This window comes from Hyalella azteca, unplaced genomic scaffold (genome assembly GCF_000764305.2).
Source record: "Hyalella azteca isolate HAZT.00-mixed unplaced genomic scaffold, Hazt_2.0.2 contig13214, whole genome shotgun sequence".
NCBI lineage: Eukaryota > Metazoa > Arthropoda > Malacostraca > Amphipoda > Hyalellidae > Hyalella > Hyalella azteca.
This window is the reverse complement of record NW_025943143.1, coordinates 22,835-49,622: the sequence shown is the minus strand read 5'-3', so window position 1 is coordinate 49,622 and position 26,788 is coordinate 22,835. Positions and strand designations below refer to the sequence as shown.

Genomic DNA, 26,788 nt, shown 5'->3' with positions numbered 1-26,788 from the left:
AGCTACTAGACTTCCACCGGGTTCGATAAGGAGCTAGGCATTTCAAATCTGAACATATATTTTTCCATAGCTTTATCTAGTCTGTTCTTGAACGCGTTCATACTTGGAGCGCCAACGATGTCATCGGGAAGGCTGTTCCACATGTCGGTGATTCGAAGCGAGAAGTTTGGTCCCGACTTGTGCGTAGAGCTTTTCTTTCAATATATCAACGTGTTTTGTTCTTGCCATTTCTGTAATATCTCTATAAGCGAATTAGGAAGAAACTCTCATGCAGGTCGGAAATCTAAACAATTCAATTGAGTGAGGATCTCGATCAGTTTTCTTGTCAATTATTTTCGCCTGTGAATTATTGTTTCTTGTTGTTGAATGCGTGAGGACACGCCGCATACAGCATGTCACAAGGAGCATACCGTATATGCAGAACAATGCATGTCGTAATGAGCAGAGTTTCAGTCTCCATAATGCTACGCACATTTATATTTGCATCAAACCAATATTAAGCCTGCCCCAGCAGCATCGGGATGTTGTACACAATATTAAGTCCGCCTCAGTAATTATGTTAGACCAAGTCGGCTGTTGGATGAGACATATGCGTAATTAAATTAAACCTATGCGGTAGTTGATTTAGACCAGTGCAGCAGGTAAATTAGACCAGTGCAGCAGGTAAATTGGACCAGTGCAGCAGGTAAATTAGACCAGTGCAGCAGGTAAATTAGATCAGTGCGGCAGGTAAAAATTAGACCAGTGCAGCAGGTAAATTAGACCATGTGGAAATCAAATACAAATTCTACGTGAACAGCTCGTACAAATGCTGCATGAACAGCTTGTTGAAAGACAGGGCAGTATTCTGGCCAAGTCTTTGACGCAATCAAAGACTTTGACGCAATCAAAGACTTTGGCGCAGTCAAAGACTTTGGCGCAGTCAAAGACTTTGACGCAATCAAAGACTTTGACGCAATCAAAGACTTTGACGCAATCAAAGACTTTGACGCAATCAAAGACTTTGACGCAATCAAATCATATCTTGTCCTGACTTGGCGGTGCATTGACGGGGCTCGCTCTTCTTCAATCGTACAGCGTAAGCACTGATAAATTGCTGCAAAATATAATTTTTATTAAACTTTTCTAACGTATTATTTGCTATGCGTGCTTGTCCGGTGTATATAATGATTTTTGTGCGTCGTCAGTCTTCTCATTATATGCTACCTGGTCAAAATAATTAGGTTTAAATAGTGTAAAAAGAAATCTGCCTAGCCAACGTCTTTCCTTAATTCAACTTACGCATACCCTATTTTAACAAAAGTTTCAACTAAACATTACTATCACCACCGATTAAATATAATATTAGTTCAATGGCCATGAATGTTTAATTGCGATCACAGGTCCAGACTTTTGCGTAATTTCCTACCTTTCCGTAGTAGGCAAGTTTTATTCGCGATGACACTTTCTTCTTCCGGCATCGGAAGCCTTGAGCGTTGCGAGCAGAAGATGTGTCAAGGGCCGTTACATGACTTCCTGAACCTCGCTTACGTGACCTCTTCTGAAGATAATAAAATACGTATTTATTCAAATTCCGAATTAAATCGTTGTTTAACTAAAATGCTGACGGAAGTTTGTGTTTCGAAGTTCTTGTGTACATGAAAGCAAATGATATAAATGATAGCAAAATGATAAATGATAGCAAATTCATAAAATTTTGTGATATAATTCACGCATATGTTCACTGGATATGATACGCATTGAGAGCGAAAGCTACTTTACGCCGACCACGGAAATAAGTTTTCACGAAATCACTGGTGTTCACAATCGGATTTGTGCGGGTCAATGTCTTTCAGAGGAAGATAAGTTAAAATGTTTTCTGAATCCGTGCATAATTGGAGTTAAGAAGTCAATAACATATTATAAAACTATTTCTATTGCTTTCAAATAAAATGGCAAAATTCACAGATAACTGAAATGATCCCAGCAAAAAATCCAGGCTATTGTTAGCGCATTTTCTCATTTATGGAAAAAAGGCGCTATATTGTGCTTGTCATGTCCGTCCGTTTGTCCGTCCGTCTGTCTGTCCGTCCGTGACTTCACGTTTTCGTCGATTTGAGAAAATGCGCTCTCTATTACTCACTGCAGTGAGTACTGAATTATACTTTTTTTAAACGTTTACCTCATATTCATGAGTCACCAAATCCTATGTGCTATGTCCGACTGACAGTGTGAGCGTAAACTCCACTATGTCTGTAGTTCGGCAGTTTGTATTTTGTTCGTAACTTACGACGAACAATTCTTCCTTACTTCAAGTAATCCTGCTGAGCAATTTTCAAATGCATGGGCTGAATTTAATCTAATCAAAAATCGAATTAGATACAATTCAATTTTCTATCGTTTAGCCTGCTCTAGCCAAGTGTACTTTTACAATCACGAACTATAGGGCATACTGCCGTCTCTCTTAATTTTGCTAAAAATAAAAAAAATAATCGAAAACTTTTTGAAAGCTTTCTGTCCCTGTGCGTTTTTTAAATGCAATCAATTTATTGTCTAATAAATTTCGGCTCAAAATTAATCCAAATAAAACGTGGCTCTACATGACTGGTCTCTGCATTTCATTTTCTTGCGTCACGTTTTGAACCATTTTCTTTTTAAATTTTGTATCGAAAATGTATTTGTATCAAAATGATCGACTGATGCTTGCGCGGATCACTAAATTGTAAGGACAATAATTATATCTGTGAATATCTTAGAGCGATATTGAAGACCTCATAAATCCACTTCGACTTTGAACGATCAAACGTGAATATTTTCAGGTAATGCTACTTTAATTCCGTTACACATAAACTATAGGCCACGCGTACAGCAAATAGATAACCCGAAGGCCGTCTTTGTTGCTATGGTATTAGACTGAACTGTAACTTCGATGAGTCAGTTACCTGGACATAAATTTTTTTGAGCAGTCGCAGAGGCAGGGCAGCTTGCCACTGGCCATGTTCCTTTCTCCGGCTGTGATCAGTTCTGGACTGCCTATAGCTCCATCTGGGTCAAGCCAACTAAGCGTTCATTAATCCTGACTTTGACTGGACGGGTCAACTCGGACGCTATGAGTCATCTTGTGAAATTATCATCCGATTTGTTGGTTCTTGGAGTTTCGCAGTGCAGCATGTTGAAATTACTTCATGATTACGAATTAATATCAATTAATTAACTTCAATTAGTTAATTGGCAACAGGCCATGGGCCTATTTCTTCAGTGCCGACACTTTTATTCTACTTCTAATTTAAACCAATGAACATTATACTGTTATAGAACACTTATACATGTCTCACCATAATGGAACTCCATTATGTTGGCATATGAATGATTTGTTATGAGGTGATGAGTCATCAGTGCATATTTTGATTCAATTTCTATTCGTATTTAGCTGCGAGTTACGTTGCTGCATTATAGTTCACATGAATTTGCCACAACTTCGAGACCAGTTTTTGGCATCGCATCTCTCAACAGAGTTAGGACATCATAGCATAGAATAGTGATGTGGGCGCTGAGAAGTAAGCCTGATGTGGCCTGTCCCCGATTCTTGTACTTTTTGCGACTTGTCCACAGGAAATCTAAAAACAGGTCCTTCGATCGAAAAAAACATCATATAACTTACTTCCTCCTAAGTAACCGCGAGTTGACATCTTTCGCGGTTGACATGACATGTCAAAAAAAATTTCCGTCAACCTGCAGATAAGAAAAAAAACAGTATGAGAGAAGTTTATTGGCTATTCTATTCTTTCTATTCAATAGCAATGCTTAGGTTATCAAAGCTATTGACGCGCCCAATATGGGGTGTCGATCCTTGGCGAGTAAAGCGTGACGAAAGGAAATAATTATAAAAATCCATTCTTATTTTGAAATATTTTGATGATTAGGAATAATATCAATAGAATTTATACACGTATTTATCAAATAATAATCTGATTAAACATTGTTTATCTTCCTCGTGTGCGACGTAGCGAGAGCACTAGTATATCATATGTCCCGTATCCAAGACGACGCGCGACTCATGATAAAAATAGGTTGCTTACTTGGTAGAAAATTAGTACTTTTAGTAACCGTATTTAAGGCTTCAGTAACCGTGCTGCCAACTATTCAAAATACAGTACTCGTGATGACATCATGCTTCACACTTCTTCAAAGGCATCGTTGTAACATGATCAAGAAAAATATAGTTCATTTACGAACTAAAGTCTAAAGCATCACCTAGCTGCGCATTCCGTGACTGCGCATGTACCGAGCCAATATTACAATTAATATTGTAATATATTAATATTGTAATATACAATAGTATATTACAATTAACAGTTTCCAGCAGCGCGTGCGACAGCTATTTGCCTTTGATTTTGGCACAATTATCTCTATTTAGCATGAATAAAAACTTAGAAGATGTGCATAACTTTGTAGAAATATATTGCTATGGCCACGCCTCATTCCTGACGTCTCAGCGCACCACCAACACGGCTCACTCCATGTCGAGGGACTGCTACACAACTGGACCTATACTTTCAAAAAAAGTTAAGAGATCGTAAGTTCATCAGCCAATCATTGACGGCCTTTCAAGCAAAATCCACCAATCATAGACAAGAAAATAGTGCGTAAGTACTTACGTTCACTTAGCGAGTTTTGAAATTATAGGTCCTGCATGGTAAAGTGTGTCCTCCTTGTGAAGGAAAATCTGCTATTTTCCCAATAACATATTGCAATGGAAAGAGTGGCATAGGAAGCAAGGTTTCGTTATTTGTCTACGGTACTTCATTTTTAATACAAGCGTTGCTGTGGGTTCACTCCATAAGCCAAATATGCCCCGCAGCATCAGCGTCATCGTATCAACGTTATAGACTTGTTATTCAATGATTATGAATTGTTAAGTATTATTTTGGCACCAAACAGACAGGCGAAGCTTTAAAATATTAATGTGACTGCCAATATTTGTGCCTGCTTCTTTCTTGCGACTGCTGCCTAAAGGTTTTCCATAGGAAATAATTACACTCCATGTCTCCCGATATTTATTCCTAATCAAATGTTATTTTGCTTAGAAAATTTTCTATTGATTAAATCTAATCGTCGCATCTTATCAAAATCTATACTTTCAATGTTGTAAATATATGATTTTAATACTAACAATACCATTTCGGGGGGAATGGCTTTAAACTAGATAACTATCTACAAAAATTGGATATTGCTTTTGATTGATCAATCCACTAATCCAAGTTACCTGAAATTGATATAAATTGGGCGACTTGTATGAAGCTTCNGTAACCGTGCTTTCAACTACTCAAAATGACAGTCGTGATGATATCATGCTTCACACTTCTTCAAATGCATCATTATAACTTGATCAAGAAAAATACAGTTCATTTACGAACTAAAGTCTAAAGGATCACCTAGCTGCGCATTCCGTGACTGCGCATGTACTGAGCCATTATTACAATTAACATTGTAATATTATCAATATTAATATTAATAATATGTAATATATTGTAATATTGTAATATTGGCATAATTATATCTATTTGGCATGAATAAAAACTTAGAAGATGTGCATAACATTTTAAAAATATCTTGCTATGGCCACGCCTCATTCACGGCGTCTCCGCGCACCACCAACATTAATGTGACTCCATGTCGAGGGACTGCTACGCAACTGAGGGTCCATACTTTCCAAAAAAGTTAAGAGATCGTAAGTTCATCAGCCAATCATTGACGGCCTTTCAAGTAAAATCCACCAATCATAGACAAGAAAATAGTGCGTAAGTACTTACGTTCACTTAGCGAGTTTTGAAAGCATGGCCCCACTGCACCTGGGAGGTCTGTCTTTCTGCGAGGCTTTAGTTCAGGCACGCGAAGCTCTTGTTTGCTCTGAATCTGTCCTGCGTTTGATGACATGCGCAGAGCTGCTTGTAGTGTACAGAGCTGCTTGAAGTGTACAGAGCTGCCTGAAGTGTACAGAGCTGCCTGAAGTGTACAGAGCTGCTTGAAGTGTACAGAGCTGCCTCTGTCTCTTATACACATCTAGATGTGTATAAGAGACAGGTACAGAGCTGCTTGACGTGTACAGAGCTGCTGGAAGTGTACAGAGCTGCTGGAAGTGTACAGAGCTGCTTGACGTGTACAGAGCTGCTTGAAGTGTACAGAGCCTGTCTCTTATACACATCTAGATGTGTATAAGAGACAGCCATTAACGTGTCATCAATGCGATACACTGCAAGCGTCAAGAAAATTTCATCGTATCAAAGGAACCATTAACGTGTCATCAATGCAATGCACTGCAAGCGTCAAGAAACTTTCGTCGTATCAAAGGAACCATTAACGTGTCATCAAAGCAATGCACTGCAAGCAGCAGAAACTTTCGTCGTATCGAAGGAACCATTAACGTGTCATCAAAGCAATGCGTTGCAAGCAGCAGAAGCTTTCTCTTCAGCGCTGACCGCGCAAACGGTAATCATCGGTCGGTGACTCACTTACCTTCACTCTACACGACACACTTTGTCCCTCTGTGCATCATATCCATTGGATCAAATCACGTATATTGCAGTGAACGACTTCAAAATAGAAAAGCGTCATCAGTTTTATTACACTCTGAAGAAAAAAGTGCCTGTACTGGCTGTGAAAAGCTAAACTAAATTAGTAAAAAGAGGTACGACACAAGTTTGAAGTTTTCTACGCCATCCCTTCAGTAAATAAAACTAACCATGACTTTCTTAAGACAATTTTGATTCTTTGGATATCCATGTCGCTGTACGATCGCTGTGAGTCACCGAAGAAAGAGTAGGCTAGCATAATTCTACTTTTGAACTTCCTTGCACTCTCAGTAAAATACCACAAAAAAGTCAGTCTCATGAATCAGAAGGAGTCGAACCAGTTGCTCGAGACCTTTGCCGTATACCAGGTCAGCGGCTGCCTCGAGCCTCGTGCTATAATAAGTGCAGTCTCGGGTCTCCACTAGAAAAAATTCATCAGCTTAGACAAGGCAAAAAATATTTAATCGACATCATTCTTTACTGGGTCTCTAAATAATTTCCACGAACTTCAAAACGAAAAAATGCGAAGTTTCAAAAAAATGCGAAAAAATTTTCTTACAATTTTCTTAAGCCTTAATGTTTGATGATTAATTTTTTTACAATTTTCTTAATTGCGATAAAGGTTAAGTAAATATTGAGTTCGAATGAGTTGCTGGTGATTAATATTGAAGTTCCCAGTCAAACTGTACGTTAAAAAAAGTGCCGCGGCGGAGAAGCTCTCGTGTAGCTCATATTTATATAATTTTCACAATATTACGGTGAATGTAGTGCACCAAAATGATTTGTACGATTATATTATGTGTTTATTAAGAAGATTCTAAGCATAAGATAGCTGATACAGGCGACAACAAAATAATCACACATGAAAATGACTATAATAGCTCTACATACGTATAAGCTAGCTGTTCTTTATATGTAATTGTATATGTCATATCCAAGTTTTGATTATGCCACATAATATCATAAATGTTTGGGTATTTTCCTAATTGTATTAGAAAGTATCTTATTTTAATATCCTTGGAGTCGTCAGATTTGAAGAAGTTATTTGTTAACCAATATGTTCAATAAAGAGCTTGGCACCACAACTAACATTTTTATTTTATAACAGTATTGAGAAAGCTTAACAATTATTCTAATAAACAACAAGATTGTTATGGTTAAAATCATTCAGACGAAGGGAAAACTACTCACTAAAATAATCCTAAATTCAATGCAAGATAGACAGACAAAATTGCAGTTAATTTTTTAACGTTCACTTGCCGAAGACCAGCTTTTGGCGACGCTCACAAGCCAGAGGATCTGCGGGTGAACCGAGCGTCCTCAACCTACAGCATATCCTTGCTGGTCAAAAAATATCCTGTTCAAATTGGAGTATCTCACCCTTAATTAAATTAAAATCACAAATGTATTGGAATTTTTGCTACCAATTTCGTATACAGTTTATGTAACGATTCATACATTTACTTCGGTGCTTATAATCCCAGACGCCTGCAGCGTTAAATATTGCATGCCATGCTGGTTGCTTTGATTTCCCTTAAGCATTAACGCAGCCATGGATGTTGTGTTGAGTGGCACTCTCTGACGGGTTATCGGCAGCCTTGCAATGACCGATGGCCGTCGTCCTTAGTTTCTAGAATTATTCTTGCTGCATGGAAGGTAAGCGGTCGACCTCGATGAGGTCGCTCTACAGTTGTGGAGGCTGTCGAGATCAACACAAAGAACCACGAATGCACAGCACCAAGTTGACCTGATATGCATCAACACTCGTCTGTCTTCCTTCGTCCATAATTGGGGCCGGTGATCTATGGGAGCGTCTGGTATACTAACTTCTATTCAGCTGCATTGTGGGTCAAATTCATAACAATTGAAGATGAGATTGCAGGCCTTGCATTTGGTTCTCTTAAATGCTGCTTCTGATGTTTGGGTAATGCTAGATTTTATTTAGAGATGCCTTATGATGAACCGTATTAAGAAACATGGAGGAACTTTGATTTTCCAAATAACGTTCAGCAGAACTGCTGGCCAAACTTGGCAGCCAGCGCCGTTGAAACTAAATACTTTTTTTTAGCTTTCCATCATCAACGAGTGGGCAGTCACCAAGTATTCCCTCCTCTACCTCTACACAAATTCCATCAAATTCATACATCAGCTAAGATCTGAGCTAGAGAATGGTACCGTCATTGGTGACTCTAAAATTTGGTTGTTTCAAAAGATTCATTTCACTTTCTCAATCGAATGACTTACTACGCTTAATATAGCCTCAAAACAGAACCCTAGCTGTTATCCTAGAATCAATAATTAGTGTTTTGGCCGAGACGTCGTTATACACCACTCAAATGTTCGTAAAATAAAGGAAACGACTAGCCGAGTGCAAGGCAATGTTTGAAATAGTATGTGAAAATTATCTAGACGATAAAAATTTTGAAATAATTAGTGAGTCAGAGACTACGACGATTCTCTTTTTTGTAGACGTGCGGTCCCGGAAATTGTTGATGCAATGAGGAAAACAAACTTTATGTAGATGTTTCGTTACACCGTTTGTTCTGAATCACATCTAATATACCCAGCGAGCTTTTCAAATTACCGACCAAAATTATATTGCGACTCGTTTATAAGTTATCACGCTGCCGGCATTCGGTATTTGTTGCGAATTTAGCAAATAAAGAACATCAACATATATGGAAGCTGATGGTGCCAGTGGTATCTTGGGGACGACTGTGTAATAGAAGCGTTCATTTAGTTCATTTTAGAACTTCAATTGTCGCCTGTCTTAAAAACTTCAAGTTTCGTCTGTCTTAAAAACTTCAAGTTTCGCCTGTCTTTAAAACTTCAAATGTCGCTTGTTTTAAAAGCTTCAAGTTTCGCCTGTTTTAAAAGCTTCAAGTATCGCCTGTCTTAAAAACTTCAAGTTTCGTCTGTCTTTAAAGCTTCAAGTTTCGTCTGTTTTTAAAACTTCAAATTTCGCCTGTGTAATAGAAGCGTTCATTTAGTTCATTTTAGAACTTCAATTGTCGCCTGTCTTAAAAACTTCAAGTTTCGTCTGTCTTTAAAACTTCAAGTTTCGCCTGTCTTTAAAACTTCAAGTTTCGCCTGTCTTTAAAGCTTCAAGTTTCGCCTGTCTTCAGAACTTCAAGTGTCGCCTGTCTTTAAAGCTTCAAGTTTCGCCTGTCTTTAGAGCTTCAAGTTTCGCCTGTCTTCAGAACTTTGAGTTTCGCCTGTCTAAAAACTTCAAGTTTCGCCTGTCTTTAGAATTTCAAGTGTCGCCTGTCTTTAGAATTTCAAGTGTCGCCTGTCTTTAGAATTTCAAGTTTCGCCTGTCTTTAGAATTTCAAGTTTCGCCTGTCTTTAGAATTTCAAGTTTCGCCTGTCTTTAGAACTTCAAGTGTCGCCTGTCTTTAGAACTTCAAGTATTGCCTGTCTTAAAAAACTCAAGTTTCGCCTGTTTTTAAAACTTCAAATGTCGCCTGTTTTAAAAGCTTAAAGTTTCGCCTGTCTTTAGAATTTCAAGTTTCGCCTGTATTTAGAACTTCAAGTTTCGCCTGTCTTTAGAACTTCAAGTTTCGTCTGTCTTTAAAACTTCAAGTTTCGCCTGTCTTTAAAACTTCAAGTGTCGCCTGTCTTTAGAACTTCAAGTTTCGCCTGTCTTTAAAACTTCAAGTTTCGCCTGTTTTTAAAACTTCAAGTGTCGCCTGTCTTTAGAATTTCAAGTTTCGCCTGTCTTTAGAACTACAAGTTTCGCCTGTCTTAAAAACTTCAAGTATCGTGAGCATTTCATTTGCGTGACAGACATTTACAGAGCAGCTAATTTCTTGACTTACTTTTGAAAAAATGATATAAATTGTCAGGTGCAAGTGGTTGATAGTAGCATTTCCTGTATGCTAGAGCCCATTAGCAAGTTAAGTACATTTAGCTTATGTCTAGAAAGTAAATTCAGATGATATCGCTAGCCTGATAGTGGAGGCTAGGACGGCATTGATGAAGACTGCATAGCTTACGCGACCGGCCTTATAGCAGACAAGAAATGATTCCTGGTAGAGCACTCCACTGAGATTTGCATCGGGTCAGCGTGCAGCAGATTTACAGATCGAGTCAAGGTGAAAGTTTTCTCCGTGGCTGGGAAAATTTCCACAGATTGGTGAAAATTCAGAGGAAATCTTTTTCGTTCGTAATAGTAATATTTGAATTGGGATCAGTATTGTCGTGGTACTGATCAGTCTTCACGTTTTCGTTATTAACTTCTTTTTGCATATTATTTCACGAGATTTATTTATTTATAAAGCTGCTAAAAAACTGAGTTTATTTACTCGTTTTCATATACAACTGCTAGGAAAAAATTTAATTTGAACGCAAACATTGATCTTTGGAATAGACCATGGTGTTCAGCCTGAACTGACACCTAAACAGTGAAATAAAATTATTAATAAATCATCTCTTTTTTCCGCAACGATCTCTCGATTATCGAAGATTATTCGTTGAATTTAGCTCAATATTTTGAGAAGATTTCTTGCATTTCCGATAACAGAACAAATGAATTTCTACCCAGAATACTTCTATAAATAATTTGACTGTCGATGATAAAATTATTTCGTTTCACCCAATCAATGATAGAATTGTAATAAATGTAACTAAAAAACGTGCGTGAGCCCGCACTACTGAACTATGGTTGGTTCTTCTGTATAGGTAAGAATAAACCTTCATCCCAAGTGCTTGTTGGCACCGGAATGAAGATAGATAAAAATTCTTACTGTGGTATGGCACTGTATCATTGTAGTGCATGCACAATTCATAAATTTTTATACGCGCTTTATCCTTAACAAACTTGTCTCAAAGTGAGCTCAGTATAGCTGTGTCAGGATGAACGTACGAACGAAAATGCATAAGTTCGACCATTGTTCATTAAAATGGGTAAACAAATTTAAATAAATGAAAAATAGGAAATTGGATTAAGAAACATTGTCACTATTCCGATGGCCTTCATTTATTCATAGGATTTTATTGTACGTTGCAATGTTTTATCGCTCAGCAATAATTAAGTACATGATGCTGCAAACCTTGCTCGCTTCCCGATATTACAGTTCCGACATGATCGAGTATATTATTGTTGTCTTAAACTTATTCACTGCTTTGTAATAGTTTTAATTGATGGAGTGAGGTCGGGTGTATGTTGAATCTAGTCAAGTCCAACAACTAAGAAATAATGCAGCTAAAATAATTTTAGACGTTCAAGTGTTCATATCTTGCAAATAACCAACCACCTTTCAAGGAAAAAGAGCACTTTTATTCATGTTCAATTCAAATTGTTCAGTTTCTAGTGGTTCTGAACAATCAAGCAAGTGGCTAACAGCGGAAAATGAGGAATAAAATGCATGAGTTTTTAATCGAAAGAATTATACATCATTTAAACGCTCATTTATTTCCCCTGTTCACTCAAACTGTAAGAGCGAGGTTGGAATTTAGACAAGTATTTAAACACATCTTTCGTTTACGCTTGCGTGCCTCAATAGGTAGAAGATAGTCTGAGTTTTACGCTTCACTGCAAGGTCAAGATCAGGGTTAACAGAAAGTAATTGTTTTCTCTCTCATTCTCTCCCTTAATTAATTTATTTTTGGACTTAATTGGAGGCATTGAAGCGATGCGTGCGTCTCTGCTGCCCCAAGCTGGCCAAGTATAAACCAAGAACAGACTAGATAGAGCTATGGAAAAATATACGTTCAGATTTGAAATGCCTAGCACCATATCGAACCCAGTGGAAGTCTAGTAGCTACTTCAAACCATCGTCAGTCATGAAAAGATCCGGTCAAATGACACGAGTTTAGATCTATGAACAAGGCACGAAAAGGAAAAGAATCGGCGACAGGCCACATCAGGCCTACGCTTCAGCGCCGAGATCGCTATGTTATGTTATGTTATGTTATGTTATGTTATGTAAGTCCAATTGTTCTGAGGTCGCGCATGTGAAGCCTCGGGACCGCGGGCGTTTGTTCGTCCAAGTGTCGAATTATGTACCTTAATTAGCGCGCCTAAACCAGGGAAAATAGTCTCCTGTATTTCTATTGTTGATGCGATGTTATTTATACGCAACGTTGGGTCAGCGTGTTATAATACCTGCTACAATAATACAACAATAAATACAATACAATTATCGTCTCGTGTGCTACAATGCCTACCACATGAAATACACTAAAATTGTTTTTGAAAACTTTTCTTAACTCAGGATGTCGTTTTATGTATGAACCATCAATATTAAAAATAAATGCAAGCAATTTTCCGTTTGTTGACTGGGGTTTAAATTAAAATTTTTTAAATTTAATGGACAATCATATTACAAATACTCTATATTTCAATGATACATCCTACCTGAATAACAGCGACTATTTTCCTTCATAGCGCGCATGCTTATTACAAAAATGTAACACTCTGATTTTAATAAATAAAAATATAAGAAAACTGAATTTGCTTTGTTTTTGCAGGTACGTGCTAAGAACTAAGGAACGCAGTCGCATCCCGAGGTCTGGTCAGGTATGAAAATCTTTGGACCGAGAAGTGCTCTCCAATTGCAATTGTATGCATCGCATACACAGTGAGCAATGAGGTAAGCATTAAGTCAAGTGTGTTCTGGCGTTGTCTTTTGATGAGAGATATCGCAAAATTAATGCACGTCTCATCACTTGAACCTGAAGCCTCATTCTTTAGCGTTTTGCTATAGAATAGCGAAACCAGAAGCTATAGCGTTTTAAACCTACCGTCCGTTGAATAGATTTGATCAAAAGGGCCAGTCTAGATAAGAAAAATTAAGAATTAGCGACAGGCCTATCCAGGCCTATTCTTCTTTGCCAAAGATACTGTACTATACTACTATAATATAGAGTATGTAAATCTTGAGACGAAAAAGACAATTTGTTTCTTTAGAAAAGTCCAAGACGATTCGGAGAATCGTTTCATTTTTCAATTGGAACATTAGTGCCACTTAACAATCAAAGTACCGTAATGTTATTTATCGAAACAAGTACCGATATCGAGCCTTACAGCGACTTATTCATTCGGCAAAGAGGCGCCGAAGACTCGACACTTGTTCAGAATATTTTGTTTTACAAGCATATGATGAGTGTGAACGTGAGGAGATGCTCGTTTACAATTCTGTTAAAGACGTTAGGAATCTTTCAATTTCAGTTGTTAACGCGTGCCTTCACCGCCTTGTTATTATTGCTGATAATCCCGCCTCTGACTGATTGAAGAGAAGCCCTGGCGCCCTTCACGGCCTTGTTATTATTGCTGATAATCCCGCCTCTGATTGAAGAGAAGCCCTGGCGCCCTTCACGGCCTTGTTATTATTGCTGATAATCCCGCCTCTGACTGATTGAAGAGAAGCCATGGCGCTCTGCAGGAGAAAGGCGCTCGCTCGCCATCCTTGGAAGGTTGCGCGACTCGGCGCCTGAGAGGCAGCGTGCACGTGCAGCGCTGTAGCGTTGTAGAGTTGTAGAGTTGTGGCGCTGTAACTTGGCAGCGTGGCAGCGGCAGCGTGGTAGAGTTGTTGCGCTGTAGCGTGGCAGCGTCGTAGTGTTGTAGCGCTGTAGCGTGGAAGCGTGGTAGAGTTGTAGTGTTGAAGCGCTGTAGCGTGGCAGCGCCGTAGAGTTGTAGCGTTGTAGCGCTGTAGCGTGGTAAAGTTGTAGCGCTGTAGCGTGGCAGCGTCGTAGAGTTGTAGCGCTGTGCACGTGTAGCGCTGTAGCGTTGTAGAGTTGTAGCGCTGTAGCGCGGTAGAGGTGTAGCGTGGTAGCGTGGTAGTGTTGTAGCGCTGTAGCGTGGCAGCGTGGTAGAGTTGTAGCGCTGTAGCGTGGCAGCGTGGTAGAGTTGTAGCGCTGTAGCGTGGTAGCGTCGTAGAGTTGTAGCGTTGTAGCGTGGTAGAGTTGTAGCGCTGTAGCGTGGTAGCGTCGTAGAGTTGTAGCGCTGTAGCGTGGCAGCGTTGTAGCGTTGTAGAGTTGTAGCGCTGTAGCGCTTTAGAGTTGAAGCGCTGTAGCGTGATAGAGTTGTAGCGCTGTAGCGTGGCAGCGTCGTAGAGTTGTAGCGCTGTAGCGTCTTATTAGATTTTGTTGTAGCGCTGTAGGGTCATATTAGATTTTGTTGTAGCGCTGTAGCGTCTTATTAGATTTTGTTGTTGTGCTGTAGCGTCTTATTAGATTTTGTTGTAGCGCTGTAGCGTCTTATTAGATTTTGTTGTTGTGCTGTAGCGTCTTATTAGATTTTGTTGTAGCGCTGTAGCGTCATATTAGATTTCGTTGTAGCGCTGTAGCGTCATATTAGATTTTGTTGTAGCGTTGTAGCTTCATATTAGATTTTGTTGTAGCGCTGTAGCGTCTTATTAGATTTTGTTGTAGCGCTGTAGCGTCTTATTAGATTTTTCGAGCCTTTCAATCCTGAAGTGGTCATTTTTGTCATTTGATAAAAAATGACAGTTGACAGAAATATTATTTACTAAGAATTTTTGAAGTCAGATTAGTATGTTTTGCGCCGGTGCGGTTAAATTGGAAGATTATGTTGAATTAATCAAATTCTTGCGAGAATGAATTAGATTATTGAAGACATATATCTGCTGATTAGAACCATCAAGAAAGCGAAAAAATCTTTGTAAAATTTAAAGTTGCAGAAATTAAATTTTCGTTGCACAAGTTCGGTCTAAATATAAGGGAAGATTGACTGATTTCATCTATTGAGCTCAATACATTTACGGCTGAAAAAAAAGACTCTTCTATATATTGATGTTAATATTTTGTTCTGTTCTTACACAATCCTGAATGCGTTATGCGGAGGTGATGGTTGAGAATGCCATCAGTGAAAGTCTTGCAGCTGATGGCAGTAGATATGGAATTTCCAAGCATGTAAGGGCTGGCAAAAGATATATCACAGCAATCCAGCGATGTTTCGCCGGGACTTGCCTGTGGCATAGCGGAGTCGTGTCTTGTATGAACCTTGGTAAATGAACGAGGGAAATGCGGGCTAAACTGACAACCCGAACCTGATGTAGCAGACGCGAAATGCGCGTGGCATTTCTCAAACCAGTGTCATCTATTTACGTTCATGAAGTTTTCCTTCTATTTTGCGCATTATCTCGGAGCAAAATAGTTGAATGCGCACCACATCTTGAACTTCAAGCTAGTGCAGCATGTACAGAACGAACAATGGCATCAAGTTCGGTGAAATTTACCGGTGATTTATGGTCCTTGGTTTGTTGTAAGAGTCAGCGGGGAGTTTGGGCTCAAGTAAAGGGCAAACAGAGAAAGTTTGCTTGCTTTTTGGCAGGGATCGTCAGAGTGCACTCGGTGCTCTGCTGCTGCGAATGCTTGGGGTATTCTTGGGTTATTGACTCGAGAATACGACTCGCTTGGGTGTTCTCGAGTTATAGTTTAGATGTTGTGAGTCTGCAAAGAGCATTTTATTGAATATTATTGCGCCATTTGTTGCTTGAAATGCAATTTTTTCTTGTTTAAACAAATTAAACTTTAGTAATGGTTGTAAATTTGATTGGTAAAAACCAACAACTGTTAAAAAAAGTATCTATAGCCACTTAAACAGCAATAGCTTTCTTTTTTGTTTTTGTAATCGCTTAGTCGACGATTATAGACATATACTCAGACTTTGTCGCATTCTGAGATAGTGAAGTTTTATCTGGAACAAGTGAGAGTCTCCTGAGACGGCTCCACATCTGCATTGTCATTAACATTGCAAAGATGCATGAAAAAATATAGTTGCAACGCTGCACGATGAAGCCCTACCGATCAATGCACATTTACCCCCCAAAAATCAAACAATCTCCTATCATACAGTTTTATTCTAGCCTACCAGTGTTAAGAGTTAATTCTTCTACACTCCTGGGTGATAGTTCAAGCTGGCCTTGAGCTACCGGGTGTACAATAACATTTAAGCACTCTTATTAGCCATCAGATCATGCGGCGTCTCACCCTGGTAAATACGACAAAAACTTGTACTAAGTCCTATAATTTCGTTCAAATAATTTCCTTGATTATCAAGTGCAAGTGGTAGACGGAGCATGAACTGGTTTAAGTCTGTACCCATAAATCGATTTGACCCAATAAAGTTGGGTACATGGGCAGGATGAAAGATGTGGTGACCGCTGGATACTCGATCTTATGCCTTTAGCCAGGCAAGGTTGCTTACAACGTCTGACCCAGACACTGGAGATCTTGTGTTGAAGGTTAAACCTTTACCGCTCGACCAACTAATAATTCAGGCAGGAAAAATCATCACAACACGCGAACTTCCTGCGCCTCCATTAACATACACTTTGCAGGCGCACGCCAGGTCGCGTGCACACTGAACTGGTCTCGTAAAGTATGTTTCTGAACTTGGATTCTATCTGGCAATAAATAGGTGGAAATTCTTAGCCTTGCAATGGCCGTCCGAGAAGTTCTTAATGTGTCCTGAAGCAAGTCATTCCCATGTCTCAATAGCGCACCATATTTTCTGGTTTGCTCACATTGTTTCAGTCATACATATGTTATACTTGATACTTTTAGAGTATTTTCTCATTTATGGAAAAAAGGCGCTATTGTGCTCGTCATGTCCATCCGTCCGTTACTTCACGTTTTCGTTGATTTTTTTTCACGAGAAAATGCGCTCTCTGTCACTCACTGCAGTGAGTACTGAACTATTTTTTTTTAATTTGGCAGGCCGGTCTCGGTCAAACTGGCGTCAAACAATTTCTCCACACACTGCACCGAGTTTGTAATTTTTTTGAAATTCATAAGGAATCCTACCTACATAATAACTTAATGTAAGGAATCCTACCTACATAATAAACTTAACCCCACAACTGAGACCTGCAGTCAGACACCGCGAACTCAGCGGTGGGGCGCTCAGGAACAATCCCCCTAGGAGCGCGAAATCCCATTGGACTTCTGACGAGCACAGACACGCGTCAGAAGTCCCCCCTGAGGGGGCTAATATTGCAAGATGCACCCGTTTGACCGATTCCTATGGTAGGAGTTACAACCGTGGATAGGAGTCTCGGAGCGCTCGTTTTGCGGGTGCGTGGTGTGGAATATAAATATCGTGTTGAAATACTGAGGTTACGATCTTCTTTTCCTTTTCCCTGGGCCTATACTTTCAAAAAAAGTTAAGAGATCGTAAGTTCATCAGCCAATAATTGACGGCCTTTCAAGCAAAATCCACCTATCAAACACAAGAAAATAGTGCGTAAGTACTTACGTACACTTAGCGAGTTTTGAAAGTATGGCCCCTGGCAGGACTATATTGCACAGAAACGACGGCTCAGCAGTTAGGTTTAGAGTAGCCTCTAATGGCTGCATGTTCGCGCACCTTGTATGAATGTGCATTTCTCAGCTAGTCGTTTCTACAGCCATACTATATACTAAAAAAAATATAGAATGAATTATTGGAAACACGTGGGGCAGAGCGGAATCGATAATATCGTCGATATGCACAATATTCAGACAAACAGGCGGCCATGCTTGATCGCATTGGATAATGGCCAAGCTCTGTACATTTACAATGATAGACGATTAACGTTTTGTCAGGTGGGCAATCATTACCTATAGTGGCTTTGGCATCACTTTGGAATAGTAGTCAGATTTGACTAGTTTTCGAACTGTATAGGCAGGATCTGCTGACTTTAGCATCGCCGAAGTCGGCCCATTTTCCTTGTGACATTGCTACAGAGTAACGAGTTTCTTACGCATACATTGAGTGTATGCTGTTTTTTATTGTGACGCACATTGATCTAATAGCTTCGAATACATTATCTTTACAATGACCTAACTCCTTATTAGTCATCGAGTTGATAATATCAAAAGATAGGCATGAGTTTAGTAGTGAGCATGGATCAAGAGTGGAATCTTCGGAGCCAAGAAATATGTTTAGGGAGGATGAGCATTGCAAAACTGCTTCAATGCAGCCGCAAGTGCAGGGATGAATTTGGAAGATTTTTCCTATATTGCGAAAGAAACAGTTTTATTACCAATCCGACTACTGTAACCTACATTACCTAACCTAACCATTACCGAACGAAAAAAAAAGAGAGAAGAGTGGTTGCATTAAAGCAAAGAGAGAATAATCTCTAATGATAAGAGTAACCCCAGAGGTGAATAGAGTGAAAACCAACTGCAGAAACGCTCGAGAAGAGTGTAGAAGAGAGATGTTCAGGGGAGGAGAGGAGGAAGAGGATTAAAAGATACTAAATTCAAACAGTGTAGCCAGGGTCAAGGTTATTAAGTTGCCTTGCTTTCACACACTCGACTTCCCCACTAGATGATGAGGCATCACATGCTGGTGCTCAACTACCAACATATAATTCAATCAACATCTAGCAACATATAATTATATCACAAAATGTCATAATCTAATATTACGGATTATGGTTAACCTTGTTATAGCAATCGTTCTCTGCCAAATATTTGGAGCCAATATCTTATGTATCATATCTTCAAGATCACACATTTCAGTCACAAAATCAAGCTTAACTATTACCAATAGTACGAAACGCTTTTAGTAAGAAATTATAGTAAGTGCTGTCTACCACTGGCCGGACGAGTTATAACTAATCGACTGATGGCAGGAATATTATGCCCACCAGGATCACTTATCCAGCGTCCTCTAAATGCAACAGCCATAAGTTGCCAACATATGCGGTATATAGAAGCGAGGCCCGTGTGGGTGTAATACAAGCAGCTGAAGAGCACGCCTGACCTGCGGGTCAGAAGTCAAGTTCACCGTGAGAATGACAGCGTTCACACCCGCTGTGTATGATAGCGCTAACTAAATGCGCCGAGCAGCATGCAGTTCCATGTAACGCGTGCATAGTGATGGAGATCTTTGGGTCTCAGCTCATGCGCCGAACAGCAGTTCCATGTACCTATCCCTCGCGTGCATGGTGATGGAGATCTTTGGGTCTCAGCTCAACGAAGAACATTTTACTCTTCCGTGTACATCATGGGAAAGTAATAGGTTTATGCAAAGAATGACAACTTTCGGCTCTGTTCCATTTTGATGCCAAACTAAAATGTTACTCCTATTATGGCATCTTAGTGGAAAAACCAACGCACTTGAATTTACTCAATTCATCTCAAGAGAAGATAACATAACTTTCTTCTGCCCTCTTGGTGGAGAGGTAAGGTTTAAATTAATTTTTAAAAATCCATTACTATGCATTAATGTATTTTCTCAATTGACTGAAATCTAAAAGGAATGCGTAATGTCCTACAGAGGAGAAAAACGAACAGTCATTCAAACGCTACTATTGGTCTCTAGCATTGGCAAACACGTTGTTTAAACTCCATAATGCGTAATTACTTTCACCGCATTGAAAATTCAAGTTTGCATCTGGTGACAATAAAATTCTTAACTGGATGAATCTATTTTGTGAATTTCGAAACATATCACCTTATATTGAAGTTATATGTACTGCAATTGGAGCTGCATTTTACGCTTGCCAAAGCTTATTAACCGCACAGTGTTTGCTGAAACAGCAACTTGTCTCGTATCCAGAGAGGCAGCAGCTCGAGACAAGCAGGGACATTCTCCTACTAAACTCACTAGTCCGGATCTGTCGTCTTGCTTGCTGGCCGACAGCCTTGACCGCGTGCTTCTCCAGCTCCTCCGTTAGTTCATTTACGACCGTCTTTTATGCACGCGTATCGATATGCTGCGACGATAAAAACTTCCCGCGAGATACATTAGAGTCAGTGAAGCAGCATCATTTGAATTTATGGTCAAGTTGGTGGTGTTTGCTAATATGTTCTATGGTTGACCTTTCTTAATTTCAGTTAAATTCTTCAGCATTTATAATAGCACACAATCTAACGGAAGTTACCTATATGAGTGCATGGAGAGATATATTCAACGTTTGTTTAATGTAAATCTTTCGAAATTATGTTCTTGTTGAATTAAGTAAGGACAAGCAGAATTTGTCCAGTAACACGTTCCTCCATCCGTGAAATCTTGTTCCAACTCAAATGAAAGACCATTTCAATAAGTAAGAAAATTCAATAAAAATTCACTATCTTAATATCCATCGCCAGTACATATCTCAATAACAAAGCATATCAACAACATAGCATTTCAATGAAATTGCGTCCTGATAATACAGCACGCCACTAAATAATATAGTATCTCAATAAAATCGCGTCTTGTCAACCTAGCATGTCAACATATAGGGTCTTAACAATATTGCATCTGAAAAACTTGGCAATGATATAGCAAGCGATGTCTAATTTGAACATTTTCGAGTTGATTTCTCCGTTACATCGATCATTGATGGCATCAATAAATGAAGCGGCGAGGGATGAAAAATTCGTTGCTAATTTCTACGTCACACATTAATTTCTTTCACGTCACATATATCAATATTTTTCAGTTGATGAAGTCTACTCCTCGAAAATTCTGTTCAGTTTGTTAACTCTTTCATCTCTATAAAGAAGCAGAAACGCTTTCACCTTAAACGGCAAAATTGGTGACGGGATGACTCAGTAGTATGCAATGACCACAAGTATGGACCATAATGTGTGGTCCAAAAATATCAAGGGGTTTAGCTCTCCAATCTATCATGAAGCTTAGTTGTGCAAGAAACATTTACATTTGAGGATAAGTTGCTATGTTCTGACCGATCAACACAATCAAAACGTGTCAGTATAAACGCTCAGAAGAACGCATGATTTGGTATGTTAGTCGAAAGTAGCTTATGAGGCGTCAAGTGGTCAGTCTTTAACACATGTCTGTCATGTGTCAAGTGGACAGTCTCTAACACCTGTCAGTGTAATGTGTCAAGTGGTCAGTCTTTAACACCTGTCTGTAATGTGTCAAGTGATCAGTCTCTAACACCTGTCTGAATGTGTCAAGTGATCAGTTTCTAACACCTGTCTGTGTAATGTGTCAAGTGGTCAGTCTCTAACACCTGTCTGTAATGTGTCATGTGGTCAGTCTCTAACACCTGTCTGTAATGTGTCAAGTGGTCAGTTTCTAACACCTGTCTGTAATGTGTCAAGTGGTCAGTCTCTAACACCTGTCTGTAATGTGTCAAGTGGTCAGTCTCTAACACCTGTCTGTAATGTGTCAAGTGGTCAGTCTCTAACACCTGTCTGTAATGTGTCAAGTGGTCAGTCTCTAACACCTGTCTGTAATGTGTTAAGTAGTCAGTCTCTAACACCTGTCAGTGTAATGTGTCAAGTGGTCAGTCTCTAACACTTGTCAGTGTAATGTGTCAAGTGGTCAGTCTCTAACACCTGTCTGTAATGTGTCAAGTGGTCAGTCTCTAACCCCTGTCTGTAATGTGTCAAGTGGTCAATCTCTAACACCTGTCTGTGTGTGGTGAGTGGTGGTGTTGGTGGCGAGTGGTGGTGTTGGTGGTGGTAGAGTAACCAGGAGTACAGGATCTGTGACTGGGCGTCCAATGTGGACTGTGATAACGCTAACCAGTGGTGAGTGGTGTTGGTGGTGGTGAGTGGTGGTGTTGGTGGTGGTAGAGTAACCAGGAGTGCAGGATCTGTGACTGGGCGTCCAATGTGGACTGCGATAACGCCAACCAGTGGTGAGTCTGTCTCTTATACACATCTAGATGTGTATAAGAGACAGGTGTAATGGTCAGTCTCTAACACCTGTCTGTGTAATGTTGCAAGTGATCAGTTTCTAACACCTGTCTGTGTAATGTGTTAAGTGGCCATGCAGTCTCTAACACCTGTCTGTAAGGTCTGTCATACATGACCGAGCAGAGTCTGCTTCCTAAAAAAGACAGGCGAGTGGGATATGTAGAGAGGGATTATCCCTTGGCTTTGCACAGTTCAAAATTTAATTCCATCAAAGAAAAATGTTTAGATAAAGGGAAACCTCGTGACTAAGAGAGCCACTTAGCAATAAATTACATTAGATGTGTAATCATAGAAGTAGTAACATAAATCATTATTTGTAATTTATTCTTGAACTTTAGCTTGCTTTGAACGCGTTTAATTTTTTGCCTCTGGAAAGGCCATGCCATCGGAAATGGCAAACGATTTGCAAAAAAAAAAACGCTTGATAATCATTTCCCGGTCGTGAAGAAGAGGGCAACCAGTAAGTTAAAAGACTAATTAACGAAAGAGGGTCATCAATTACAAGGTATGGGTATCATGATTGCATAATTTCTTAATTTGTCTCCAGTCTATGCCACAACGGCCATCTTTTAGCCGTACGATCTACTGAATCTCACCTTGCCTGTTCACAGCACATCCACTTGGCAAGATTTGCACAATAGCTCTCGTCGAGCGCGAGCATTGATTGCGTTGGAGTCTGTCAAGACATTGCTTCATTTTCGCACGTCAGCCGCTAGAACAAAATTCAAGTATTTAGGGCACCTGATACGCTATCAGGACACGCTAGCTTCATTATATAATTGAGTTTTGTGGCCACTTTTTATCGAAGTTCTTCTTACGAACCTCACAATTTTACGCCGTAAGATTCAAACTACTTTCAAAACTTTAGTCCTAGAATTCAGTTTGGATGATCATCAACGTTCAAGCTTCGCTCAATGTCAAAACGCATTGTCTCTCGGCTGACATTATTCACCTCTAACTGAACGTAAGTTTTTTCGTTAAAGAGTAGAAAACAAGCGTTCTCTGAAATCATTTACATTGTTTTTCTACCTTTGTTAATTTAATTATAAATGTTTTCTTTCCAGATCAACTATGACGAGGCAACTTCCTACGTTCTTCTCACTCGCTGTCATGGTCATAGGTGAGGTCTATTAGCGAAAAATATATCGTTTAAATACGACAGGCCTATCCAGGCCTATTCTTCAACGGCGAAGATACTATACTATAATACTGTATTAAGTAATAACATAACATAACATAGTGATGTTGGCGCTGAAGTTCTTACCGAACACCGAATAGCGAAGTTCTTAATTTATGTTGTTTTTAAGTTACTTTGAAAGCTGGTTCGATAGAATAGTGGATGATGAAATTTATAATAATTGAATTGAATACAATAATAAAGAGATTTATTGAAGTCTTGAGATGATTGATGACCTCTATACTCCCACAGCGTGCACGGTGGTCTGCTCGCTGCCGACGCTCAGTAGGGTGAGAGCACACCTAACTTACATGACAATTTCTGCTATATTTCTTATACGAAATGCACAGGGAAGAATATATGTAGGTTCATTGTATAAAGGTAATAATAATTCTAAATATTGTAGGAATATCATAAAAATTTGTGTTTAATGTAATGCTTCTCGCAGTTTGAAGGTGAAGAAACATTACATTACCTCTTTTAAGGTCTACATACTTGTTGTTGCACCCACGTTGTCCTTCATACGTGGTCGATTACACAAAGTACAAACATACGATAATGAAAAAATTTTTATTCAGGTGAAGCGATGGGAAGAATTTCCTAATGTAACGTTCACGTTCGACTGCACCGACCGACCGGTCGGATTTTACGCCGACCAGGAATTCAACTGCCAGCTTTTCCACATGTGCGACGAGGACGGCCGGCGCATCCCGCACATGTGCGCCAACGACACGGCCTTCAACCAGGAGTACAGGATCTGTGACTGGGCGTCAAATGTGGACTGCGATAACGCCAACCAGTGGTGAGTGTTGTCAGTTGTGGGTGTTGTAACGTCAGTGGTGAGTGGTGGTGTTGGTGGTGGTAGAGTAACCAGGAGTACAGAATCTGTGACTGGGCGTCCAATGTGGACTGCGATAACGCCAACCAGTGGTGAGTGGTGTGGGCGTCCAATGTAGACTGTGATAACGCCAACCAGTGGTGAGTGGTGGTGTTGGTGGTGAGTGGTGGTGTTGGTGGTGAGTGGTGGTGTTGGTGGCGAGTGGTGGTAGAGTAACCAGGAGTACAGGATCTGTGACTGGGCGTCCAATGTGGACTTTGCCAACGTCAACCAGTGGTGAGTGGTGTCAGTTATATGTGTTGTCAGTTGTGGGTGTTGTGACGTCAGTGGAGAGTGTTGTTGCAGTTGTGGTTGTCACTATCAGTGACAACCCAATGTTGTCACTATCAGTGGATGTTGTCACTATCACAATCAATGTTGTCACTATCAGTAGAACCCCTTCGTTCTCTACAAAGAAACTTAACAAGTCACGTGCTTCATGAAAGGTAATCGGATTTAAATCTAAGAAAAATGAAATGCAGTGGCTTCCATCTTTTTCTAATTTCCGAATATCTAATGAATAAAACCACTAAAATATTGTAATTTTTACGTGCAGGTTCTATCTAAACGAACTGACCTACGTCACCGACCCTCCTAGATATCCTTAACTGAAGCTGTAAGCCACGTATGATGTCACACCGTCACAACACACGCGAAGAACGGCGAGCTTCCGTTGCCGCTAACGGCCGCCTGGTCGCAGCGGCCATCGCCTGTGATACAATTTGCCGGAGATTTTCATTGCCCCCCCTCTTAATTAATAGTGAATTAGTAATGCAACTTTTTTAATCTAAAACAACGTCATATCATTGATTTGTTGTAGCATTTTTTTGTGTTTAGCTCTGAATTCGAATTGAAATAATGGCAATACTAGTATTTTTTGGGCCACCGTGCACTGCACACTGCAGTGGACATATGACGATCGATATAAAATGTGTTGTAAATCTTCAATGGAAAAGCTTCTAACACAAATGACGTCTCAAATTCTGTGTAGTTTTGCGAGTGGTGAAAATTTTGCGATTTTTGTTTTGTGTATAGTGTAAATACTCCATGCCCATAAATTTCGCTTCTGCTTGATTTCTTGCCAGTACCGCTAGAGCTGTCGTTGAGTAACTTGAAGGATTTATAGTTAGGCATGTGACTTCCTAAACACAATAATTCTCTAAGAATTTAATAGCAAAGAAAAGTCAACAAAAATTCATATCTTTATAGAAAACGTTTCGGAGACCAGCTCCATCGTCACGATGGAGCTGGTCTCCGAAACGTTTTCTATAAAGATATGAATTTTTGTGGACTTTTCTTTGCTTTTAAATTCTTAGTTTATTTGCGATTTAATTAAGCAAACAAGTGATATAAATTCAACAATAATTCTCTAGTAATGGAGCCATGATCTCGAGCAGCGTGCCTTGTAAGGTTCCATCACAATACTGCATATTGAGCAATTTTTTGGGTAGAAATGTGCCCGGTTTTCAGTCGAAAATGATCTCGCAGCAAAACGTATAGTATAGCAATCGACGTCCGAATAAAATCAACAATAGACCAATGATCACGATAGTTCACAACTAGTATACCTGTGATTTTAACGAGAAACTAACGGAAAAAAGCTCTGCCTCTGAGCATCGCTCTGTTAGGTCGTCTCAATGTCTCCTCCGGCACCGCAACCATGGCATGTTGACGAACAAAATTAGTTATAGTAACGAGAATAATTGAAAAACTCAAGGAGCTTCCTCAGAACTTTTTAGGCCAAGGGAGCCTAAAAATAATGCCATTTTAGCACGCACAGTACAAGTTTAGGTCGGTGAATACATCGCTGTAATTGCCTACGATCGATCGAAGCCTTCACGCACGCTCGTTAGAATTAACTTCCTTCTCTTCATCATTGCTTTGTTATACGAACGCTGAACCAATAAACCATTCCGTTCCCGTTCATCACGAAGAAAACAGCGATCAGGTTGCCGAATTTAAGAGGAAAGAAATTCCCCGCCGTCGATACACGAAAATTTACTATGGCTCTGGAGCACAGTGGTGTCAATGCCTCGTGTTTTACTAAACTAACTTTATTGAGAATTCAAATTGTACGAATGTTTCTTATTTAATCATATCAGATGTCTATTACGGGACAATATATTGAAAACTGAACCTTGAGGTCAAACTGTTTTCAACACGATGAACCGAGACGGAATGAGATAATTTTTTTTCTTTTCTCTTCGTTGCATAAGTATTAAGATATACCGCCGCGAATGACTGATGCGCGACTACAGGCCATAGTAATGTTACATGTGCTTGTAATTTATTAGGTTAGTACACTTCCGCCTAACTGGCTATTACAAACCAGCCGCTAACGATAGAATAATGAAATGAATGATTGTTAATGCGCACGACTTACAGGAATGCGGGTGCAAATCTCACGTGTATGAGCCTCACTCGTCCAGCTAAATCAAACCTCAGAGTCTCATGGTGCAAACAATAATGAACGGCTGCAGCAAAGTACCACTTCCACAGCTACTTCATACCTTCGGATTTATTTTAGAACTAATGCTAAACCATTCAGTTTCAAGCAAAGAAAAGTAGCTA

General features: G+C 39.6%; 1 protein-coding gene across 2 annotated transcripts in view; it reads left to right on the top strand.

The window, feature by feature from the left end:
• The window catches only part of LOC108667921 (U-scoloptoxin(01)-Er1a), a 28,548-nt gene extending 3,129 nt beyond the window's left edge, over positions 1-25,419 (top strand). The window contains exons 2-6 of one of the 2 annotated variants that reach the window (XM_018155022.2): positions 23,228-23,283; positions 23,593-23,630; positions 23,919-24,086; positions 24,215-24,270; positions 24,774-25,419. In XM_018155022.2, coding sequence (XP_018010511.1) covers positions 23,235-23,283; positions 23,593-23,630; positions 23,919-24,086; positions 24,215-24,270; positions 24,774-24,825 — 363 coding nt within the window. In that variant the 5' untranslated portion in view covers positions 23,228-23,234 and the 3' untranslated portion in view covers positions 24,826-25,419. Of the gene's footprint in view, positions 1-23,227; positions 23,284-23,592; positions 23,631-23,918; positions 24,143-24,214; positions 24,271-24,773 lie in introns of both variants that reach the window. The other variant, XM_018155021.2, reaches the window with a different exon arrangement.
• The last annotated feature ends 1,369 nt before the right edge of the window (positions 25,420-26,788 follow it).